Below are 10,460 nucleotides of genomic sequence, written 5' to 3' on the forward strand. Positions count from 1 at the left end.
AATCAGGGCATCTCTTCCAGAACAGCTCAGCTAATCAGTTACATTCCAGACAAGCAGTCTCAAGCACATTTACTTGCAGGAAACGCAAGAATAAAAAAATTAGAACCAGCAAATGCAAATACTTCTTCTTTCATAGCAAGGACAGCAGGGATCATGTTATTACTCAGAGTTGCAGTGTCTGAATTGAAGAGCATATGTGGCTCCTGTGCAGCAGCAGTAAGTTCCCTTCCAACTCCTAGGATCGCAGTGTAACAACATAAAAAAACCCCACAACCCAAACAAGAAAGAAAGTCCCTTCATACCACACAGGGATCAATTTTTATCTATAAATAACACAATTTGTATTTTAAATTTTTCTTAGACAGCCATTCCCAGATTCCAGAAGCATCGTATATTGTAGTGAGGAGGGAGGAAAAGAAGAAGATGAGGGGAGGAAAAGCTCCCCAGTCTGTTATAGGATGAAATCACTCAACAATATCTTATCCAGAGTTCCAAATACATACCTTTAGTCAACAAATCGAAAATATCCCTCTGATGCTAGTATAAAATAAATAAATGGAACAGAATTAAAAGCAAAACCAGACCAATCCTGTCTTCCTGTTTAAGTCATTCTATCCCTCTCTGAGTGCCCACTGTAGCACAGTACAAAAGAAGTTCTAAGGAACTTAATTTCTCTCTCTTTTTTTCACACATAGTGGACACAAAAGGATAAGTAATTTTATCTCAGTTTCATAGCGAGTGATCATCTCTAAGGCCAGTCCTTTATCATCTGCAGTCCCCTTAATCAACTGTACCACCAAACCCCATTATGACTATTCAGGAATTTGGTGTGACTGTAATTCTGATGTATGACACCCTGGATTATTAGCTCAATTATATTAAACAAATATTATGTACACAGGCTTGTGGCATGCAAAATTCCTGGCCAATAGCAAACAGACTTACCTGTTTTTAGAAGCAGTCAGGTCTACAGGCAAAACTTGATGGCTTGGTCCTTCCACAGTGAGAATCGCCCCAGCAGAGAACTTCACAGTTCAAAGGAGCAGAAAGCCTCACCAGAAGAGCACAGCTCCTGAGTGCATCCATTTGTAGTCATCCTAGATGCAAGAACTTGTCCCACAGTTTCTCACAGGTGTCGTGAGCCAGAATTGGGGGGCCCACAACAGGGCACCAGACACTTCAGCATTTGTATCCATCCGTTATCTTCTTATCCATCTCTTCACTGCCTGAAGCCAGAAATATTGTAGTTTCAGTAGTTTTCTTGTCTAGCAAGACATTTATACCTTTGGAAGACCTTAGCCTGCTTTAGACATAACAGCTTTTCAGGGTACAAACACACCCCTTAAGCCCAGAAAGATACGTTTCCTCTAGCCTAGGGTATTCTGACCTCTGAGTTTCTTCAGTAGTTTGCAGTTTAAAGCTCCCTTAGAAGTACCAATGAATTTCAAAATCAGCACTGCATTTCCTGTATTCTACTCCATTTCTTCTGTTACAAATCACCTACAACTCTACAACTGTTTTAGCTTGTATCATTGAATAAAGATTCTTGAATCTCAGTTCCACTCTTCATTTCCTTTCTGTGGTTTTCTGGCACTGAATTTTCTAAAGCCACATACCAAGGGTTTTCGTCTGGACTTTCTGGCAATGCAAGAATGCAAATGAAGAACAAAAAGTTTAATTTGTGATATGTGCAGAGACAACTCTTATTGTGGAGTTTGAGTACTTGGTTTCTTTTTCCACTTGACCTATTTACTGGATTTCACCAAATTCAAAATGTTGTTAGAACAATAAACACTTTGACCAGCAGGTTGCAGGAAAGATCAAGGAAAGAACTTCAGTTTATATCAATATTTCTAATTTTATCAGGAGCTTTTTAGCATTTGGGGGAAACAGAATAGGCTATGCCCAGCAGAATAAATGAATATATTTCTTGTATTTTTAATACTGTGTAACACAACAGAATTATTCAGCTGTAAGAAAAGCTATTTAACATTTGCCATTTTAATAAAGTTTGATATTTTTTAAAGTAAGAGAAAGAAAATGATCAATTTAACTTCTTAAAAATATCTATAAAAGGTTATATGACCATCAAGTTAAATAAACTCTGGTTTATCATCTCCCAGAAATTCTGGGTGCCCTTTGAGTACCCTTTTAAGTACCTGCATACTCTGAATTCTAAATGCAAACCTTGCCCAAGAGGATGCAAGCACATGCAATAATAATCTCAGACAATTACTTTACACTCAGCTGGACTTTATAGTAGTAAAATTGCAGCCACATTACATCCAGATTCATTTTAAGATCAACTTACAGCAAATCTCTTTTGGCAAATATACCCCAAGTAAGGTTGACCTGCTGTGTACACAAGCAGCTTAAAGACTTGAGGGTGAGCTCTAGAATACTTTTTTTTATATGTTGTTGGACTAATTATCTGTTTGTATTGTAACAGTTTGTCAGAGGATACAAAATCCTGCGTTTGAAGCTGGTCTAAACAGTCTTCTCTGGCAGTCTACATACAGAGATATTGATACTATCCCTGAACACTCTGTGTATCTCCCTTTCTGTGACATTCTTATTGGCTCTGACAAAGCCAAGACACTAAAGACTGGGAGTCCTGCCTTGTGCTGCCAGAGCCTTCCTAGCTATGAATCTTTACCATATTATGTGTGTTGTAGGAATGTAGGCACTGAAACCTCAGAGATACACATTCTTGTTTGGGGTGTGCCCACAAATCTCTGAAAAAGCAAGAAATGTATAGACTGGAAGCATAAACACTTCTCTTCACATGTATGAATGAAAAAAAACAAACAGATAAAATGTTCTGCCTAGTCTTAGTTTTTCCTTGTTCTTCATGACACTTTTCCATTCAACCTCTTGAAAAGATGTTTATTCACTTAGGGTGCTTTTAATGTTTTCTGCCACAGGAGAGAGCTGTCACCACTTTGACTTGCTCTGCAAGAAGGGACACACAGGTGTTAGCACACTGTATCTGTTACGCCCACCAAAAGGAAAGACCACTGAGCTTCCTTTGCTACAAGTGAATATCTGTCTGAAAGTACTTAAAAGGTTTCATTTAAGTTCACAATGTGGGTGACGTGTCCTTTTATAAAGAGACCCACAGTGTTGTGCTTTCTGGGTCATCCTGGCTCTGTGAACTTCTCTGGATTCCCATCCTGTCTATTGCATGCAGTTAAAAATGGCTGGCTCATTAGAAGCATTTGCAGCTTGGAGGAGAAGCTATCTAAATGGCAAGCAGCAGATCTCCAGCAGAAAGGTGAAGATGTAACTTGTTCATCTAATGAGCTGTAAACTTTTGCCAGGGAATACCCATGAGTCTCAGCAGCAGTCAGAAAAGACCTGTAGACTTAGACTGGGCTAAGACATTGTTAGCAATAGGGATTTGATGCTTAAAAAAATGATGGTTCAAAAAAGATCAGAAGTCTCCCTGACCCAGGCTGTGAGCTAAGGACTACCAATGGGTAAAACATAAGCATACCATATGTATCCTGCTAAGTTAAAATAAGAAAACAATGCAAAAAATATTAAAATATATTATAGTAGAACTGCCACAAAATTATAACAAGCAGAAACACAATTCTGAAATTTCGTGGTGCTGACAAAATTGAACAGTACTTGAAATACCATTGGGAAAGGAATGTAAAAGACCTCATCTTATCTAAAACTTGCTGTTCTGTTTAAGTAGCATCCAGGTGAAGAGATTTTCAGGAATTAGCAAAGTAGTTTAGATTTTCACTTGAAATCTAGATTTCATAATAATTTTAATGAACTTCTTCACAGAAAAAGAAAGTAACCTCCTGAACAGCTAAGCTGTAGAAGTTATTCTGCAGTTGAAATAAATCTAACAGAGAAATGACCCTGATAATGTCTAGACAAAAATGAAAATTTTTGAAATATGGTAAGAAAAAAACCAAGTCTATACAACCATCTGTAACCTGCAACCAGAAGTCTTGAATTTACAGAAAGCTGTCACAGGATGTAACTTGATTACATACTGTTAAGTATTTCCATTTTGTTTAAATAAAAGTCCTGCTGATGAAATTGGGTCCTGAAGCTTTTTGTTCAAAATGGGATTGTGTTGCAGCAGATGTAGTAAGAGTTAGAAATACTTAGGAAAACTAAAGCAAGAAAACTTTGTGTTAGTAAAAAAAGCCATATGTTCTTCCACCTACTTAGTAGGGAAGGACACATTATGTGTTCTGCCCCCTGAAACACCTGACTTTCTTGTTGGAATCCATTAAGGAAGAGAGCTGAGCTATTCAACATGTAGGGCCAAGTATTTTCCACATTTTTTTTGCTAATTCTGATGCTGGACTCCTTAAGAGTGCGAAGGATCTTGAACTTAAAAGCTACCAGGAACTTTAGCTGCCCATAATTCCAGACCTAGAGAGCATTTTAAGAACCTCAAACCTTTTCACATCTTATGGATGAACATTTAGCATCCGTAAGATACACAGATGGAAGAATACTCTTCTTGAGATGAGTCCTCTTCCAAGATGCCAAAGTAGATACAGACACTGTATATCTTCTGTGTCACTCTAGACATTTGTGGCAGTCCTGCAGTGCCAGCTGCAATGCTAAAAAGGCACAGTACCCTAGAGGTGCTGTGACACATCTGTTATAGCTTCTCCTTGCACCTGGTTTGGTCTCTTGAGGACATTCTATATCAAAATTTCACCACCACCCTCTCTCTTGGAAAGTAGGAGGCAGAGGGAAAAGTACAGGCAACAGTACAGCTTGCTTTGGATAACAATTATAAACACATGAACATCGGGCTATTTCCTACCTTTTGCTAGAGGAAAAAAAAAGCTGCAAATTGTTCTGCAGGCAGCAGAATGGTTTCATAAAGCAATTTAACAGGGAGGGGAAGCAAAAATCCCTTGCTGACAGAGAAGGAGGGAAGACACCTTTGAGCAGTCACTCTGAGCAAATTTTGCACAATTCCACCAGCGATGCACTTACCTTGTTGAGTCTCATTGCTTGGGTGATTAGTTTGATGCTGTATCAATGGGATCCATCCCAAGTACTTTCAAACTTATCTAGGGAGCCATGCACTTATTCATTTTCACTACAATCAATGTCTGTAACTTCTAGCAGACTTCAATTATAGTTTCAGGGGTTATGGGCATGCTGTTGACTGGTATATACCAATGAACATCTTCTGTGGCTTCAGTTTCTTAGTTCTGCATTAAACCAAGAAAGGATGTGAATCAGAAACTTCAAGCAAACAAAAAAAACCAGCCCCACAACACAACAGCAATTGCACAGAAGAGGTGAGGAGATATGCACAATGAACAACCTCAGGGCATTCAAACCCCTCATCCGACATACAGACAGTCTTTACAGAATCACACAGAATCGCTCTGATGGGAAAGGCCTTTAAGAGAATTAAATCCAACCATAATCTGACTACCAACCATTAACCCACCTCTACAAAGTCCAGTGCTTAAACCATGTACCCGAGGACCACATCTCTATGCCTTTTAAACATCTCCAGGAATGGTGATTGAACCACCTCCCTGGACAGCCTATTCCAGTGTTTAATTACCATTTCAGTGAAGAAGTTTCTTCTAATATCTAATCTAAACCTCCCCTGGTGCAGCTTGAGACCACTTCCTATTACTTGCAACCCAGGAGAAGAGATCAACTGGCCACTCACTTCAACTTCAGGGAGCTGTAGTGAGCAAGAAGGTTCTCCTCAGCCTCCTTTTCTCCAGGCTGAACAAACCCAGTTCCCTCAGACACTCCACATAAGGCTTGTGCTCCAGACCCTTCCCCAGCTCTGTTGCCCTTTTCTGGACTCACTCCATCCTCTCAATGTCCTTGTAGTGAGGGGCACAAAACTGAACATAGTATTCGAGGTGTGGCATCACCAGTGCCAGACACTGGAGGAAAATCCCTGCCCTCGTCCTGCTTGCCACACTACAGCTAACGCAAGCCAGGATCCTGTTGGCCTTCTTGGCCACCTGGGCACATGCTGGCTCATATTCACCTGCTGCCCACCAACACTCAGGTTCTTTTATGCCAGGCACTTTTCAGCCTCTCTTCCCCAAGCCTGCAGCGTTGCCTGGGGTTGTTGTGCCCCAGGTGCAGGACGCAACACTTGGCCTCACCCCATTGCTCCAACCTCTCCAGGTCCTGCTGTTAAGCTTTCCTACCCTCAGGCAGATCAACAAATTTATGGATGGTGCACTCGGTCCCCTCTTCCAGATCATTGATGAAAATGTTAAAGAGAACTCTCCCCAGCACTGAGCCCTAGACTCACCTTTTCATAGAAGATATGGTTTGTCAGGAAAGACCTGCCTTTCATAAACCCATGCTGACTGGGTCTGATCACCTGGCTGTCCTGCATAATGGCACTCAGGATGGTCTGGTGCATAACCTTCCCTGGCACAAGATCAGACCGACAGGCCTGTAGTTCTCTGGATCCTCATTTTGTCCCCCCTTGTAGGTGGGGGTCACATTTGCTAATCACCAGTCTACTGGGACCTCTCCAGCTGGGCCTGGTGGCTTGGTGAGCACTTCTGCCAGCTCACTTAATACCCTTGGGTGTATCCGATCTGTCCCCATAGATTTGCACATGTCTAAGTGGTGCAGCAGCTTGCATCCCCTCTTGGATTGTAGGGATCTCAAACTGCTCCCCATCCTTGTCTGCCAATTCAGGGGACTGGGTGCCCAGCAAACAACTGGACCTGTGACTAAAGACTGAGGCAAAGAAGCCATTAAGTGCCTCAGGCTTCTCCTCATCCCAGAACACTATGTTTCCCACTGCATCCAATAAGGGATAGATGATCTCCTTAGTCCTCATTTTGTTGTTATTATATTTATAGAAGCATTTCTTGTTATCTTTGGGTGAATAGATCATTGGAAGTTGTTCTTGTTCTGAAAACAACAACAGTGTTGAGAACAGTTTCTTAACCCTAGGCCAAGGCATAAGTCGGAAGACAAAAAAGGTGTAGTCAGCTGGACAGGAAGGAAAATTCAAACCACAGTCATTACTAGTGATTTTAGAAACATTTTCTGTGCTTGAAAAATGTTCAGTTATAACTTTGAATAACTACGAGTCCTAGACTGAACAGATCTTATTTTCCCCTATGCACATACATGAGAAAATGAAGTTGAGGGATAACAAAGGTGATATGATGTAATACAGTGCCCTTGGTGTAATGGTACTGCTTTCTGTATCCATGTCAAGAGACCTCAAAGTCTGAATATTTTTGTGTGCTTTGAAGGTACCCCACCTATGTGTCTATTTACTAAGATAGTGCTTGCCTGACATTGTCTTCAAGAAATCTCAGATTGTGTTAAGGCTCTTGTTGGGGCCCTGGCTGTGCTGAAAGATTATGAGAAACTTTAGATGAAAACATCAGGCAGCTGGAGGAACAGGGAAGGTCATTCTCGTGGGAACTAGTGAGGCTTTGGTATGTGTAGTAATCAGGTAGTAAGGTAAACAGGACAGGGAGTCAGATAAAGGGCTTAAAGTAGGGACCAATCAAAAGGGGAATTGGGACGCGTGAACAATGTATATTAACCAATTAAGAGCTTTGCTTTGCCGGATGGACAGCGTGCACGCTGTCCTGAGACTATATAATCTGCACGCAGCTGAATAAACACGGACTGAACCTACATCTTATTGGTGTGCAGTATTCTTTCCCGGCTCGCCACAGGATATGGAGCATGGCAGGCTCTGTAAGCTTGAATTGTCACTTCAGCTGAGTTTCTGCTGGCTGTCTGCAACACCTCCCTGGGCTTCCCCAGAATGGACTTTACTCATGAGCTGAGGGCTTCAGCTCCCTGCAGCCTGTCTCACACTAGCAATATTGAAATGGGTTGAGTTTCTCCTCCATCACTCGTTGTGACAGACAGCAAAGGAAAGTATTCAATGCCTTGTGCTAGGTGGTACTGCTCTCACTGTCTTCTAAAGTCCCATACTGCATTTTTTTCTTTTGCTAAGTATCCCATGACTGACCGTGTCCAGATGGCTTCTCAGTATCTCCAGGGATAGTGACTCTGCCCCCAGAGATACGGTCTAAACAGGATTAAATATGGACAGAATTAAATCTGTAGAATACGGATAGTTCTATTAACATGTTTTCTACTACTCTATGGTATTGCCTTTCCCATTAACTTCTCCTCTCTAGACATCAGCTGCAGAGGCACCAGAATTTCTCACTGGGTACAGACTCTGTTCTCCCCAAGGGTGTATTTATGCAGTTTGTTCCTTCTTCTTTTCTTATCTAAGAGTTAGTCTAAGCCGGTGCAGGCTGATTCTTGCCACAGGAAGCTAATCCTTTCTTTCCAGAAGATGGTCAGACACGGCCAGCAAAACAGTTTTCTCCAGGTAAATGAGAAAAACAGACTGCATCTGGCTTGGCTACAATGTGGGAGTGCCTGGGCTGCCTTCAGTATCCATCCATCATGTTTCAGAAACAGAGTTCTGGCCAGCTGTGACATCGCCCTCTTATTTTGCATCCTCTGACCTGAAATAACATCTTAGAGGAGCCAGAGGCCTGGCCACCAGGCTAGCCCACTCCTATGTGCACCCTGGGTGAGCAAGAAACTGATGGGTACCGCCTGCTTCTCATGATCCACAGACCTGAATACTTCGAACCATCTTCTCAAAGACAACAATTTCTCTGTTTTTGATGGAAATTTTGATAACAGAGACTGACATTTTAGGGAGTAATAGGGGCATGGATGTTCCCACACTCACCTGTTTTCCATTGGTGCACATGGAGGTCTGAAAACCCCGACCTTTGAGGTATCACTCAAGTCATGAATCTGATGGTGATGGTGTCCTCTGGTGTCCTATGTGTCCTATGTGGCTCTGGTGTCCATCCCATGCAGATGGGTTTTTCAAACAACAGAGACAGATGTCTTTATCTGGCTGATAAATTTCATTTTAAGCCAATGATATCCCTCAGTTGTAGATCCCTCTTTTTGCTCATGTGTTGCTGCAGTATTTTAATTCTGCCAAGGCTCTCAGGCACAACAAAGGATGATCAGGAAAATGTAATTTCTTGATTTGCCCAGAAACAAAGAAATGGTACTCCTGGACTGAATCTTGCCCAAAAGACTGGGAAAAGGTGTGGAATGCAACATCAAAAAGTTCAAGGTATCATCAGGAAAATCAGAATAAAAATATTAGTGAATGGTCCCCTGCTTGACATTATGGTGGTAGAATGCATTAAATAACCATTTGCCATGGAAATTCCTCTTATCTTCTGCATAGAGTGAGGGTCATTGTCTAGATGTCTGCAGGGTCTGAGGGACTAACCTGACAAAGATTAATTAAGCAAACCTTACTATGCACTCTGCAGTTGCAGTCCTGAAGACAGCCGTAACTCAGTCAGTATGTGAAAAAACATTATTACTCCTTCAGGATGTGGTCAACTTGTTTTTCAAAACATATTTTCAAACCATCTTGCATGGTGCAACTTAGTCATAAACGTCTGTTGCTGGTGAGAGAAAGATGAGTTGGGGAATATGTGTGTTGGGGTTTTTCTGACTAATAAACAATGTGCTACGGAAACTATCTCGCCATCAAACCACCATACATTACTTCCTGTTGGCCTCTTCCTACTGTTAATGAGTGGAAAAAAACAGAATGTTTTGTTTTCTTCTGATAAGTGTATTTCCCTTCTTCATGCTCATATCAAGCTGCCTTTTAACGGTGTAGCCAGCAGGTCAACGGAGGTTTATTGGCCCCCTCTGGGGAGCATAACCCTCCCTGCGGTGAGGCCTCACCTGAAGGCAGTTGTGAAGTTCTGTGTGCAGCTCTGGGCTTGCCAGTTCAAGAAAGACTAAGAACTACTGGGGAGAATCCAGCACAGGGCCACCAAGATGATTAAGAGACCAGTGGTCTCCTGAGGTGCCTTCCAACCCCTACCGTTGTGTGATTCTGTGTAATTCTCTGATTCTATGATCTCTCCTCACACATCTTATTGCTACGATGCAACGCAGCCTGCTGAGGTCTCTCTAAAGAGGTCTCTGGAAGACCAGAACTCATTTGAATCCCCCAAGTCTAGAATTCACAGCCCCACTGAAGCTTTTTAATGCACCAAAGAGAATCTCCACTTCTTCATACAAAGTCTAGAAAAGACAAATTCAGCCAACAGAAAATCTCAGATATCGCAGCTCTATTCCTGATCTTGCTGGTCATTAGCACAGTTGAATTTCAGCAATCTCCATCCCAAATTCAGAAGAAAAAGCACAGAGCAAACCACGGAATTTTTGCTTAGTAAAATTTTATTTTGGTCATTGCTACTGTCACCTAAAATGCATGTGCCATACACTTTGCAGAAGAAATACAGGCTTGATAAAGAAATGCTTCTATGGTTGAACGTTATCTGGTTGAAGCGAATCACTTCAGATCCAACACAGGTCTCCTCACCCAGACTAAAGATTTTTGTTATTAAAGCTATCTAAAAAACTAATGCTGA

General features: G+C 41.6%; 1 protein-coding gene across 1 annotated transcript in view; it reads right to left on the minus strand.

Moving 5' to 3' along the window:
• Positions 1–6,826, minus strand: part of LOC104393575 — a 41,066-nt gene extending 34,240 nt beyond the window's left edge. The window contains exons 1-2 of the mRNA XM_010003085.1: positions 6,562–6,826; positions 6,284–6,405 (exon numbers count right to left, since the gene is read on the minus strand). Of these exons, the coding sequence (XP_010001387.1) occupies positions 6,284–6,405; positions 6,562–6,826 (387 nt within the window). The remainder of the gene's footprint in view (positions 1–6,283; positions 6,406–6,561) is intronic.
• Between the last annotated feature and the right edge of the window lie 3,634 nt (positions 6,827–10,460).

Source organism: Chaetura pelagica, unplaced genomic scaffold (genome assembly GCF_000747805.2).
Source record: "Chaetura pelagica isolate M959 unplaced genomic scaffold, ChaPel_1.0 scaffold678, whole genome shotgun sequence".
Lineage (NCBI taxonomy): Eukaryota > Metazoa > Chordata > Aves > Apodiformes > Apodidae > Chaetura > Chaetura pelagica.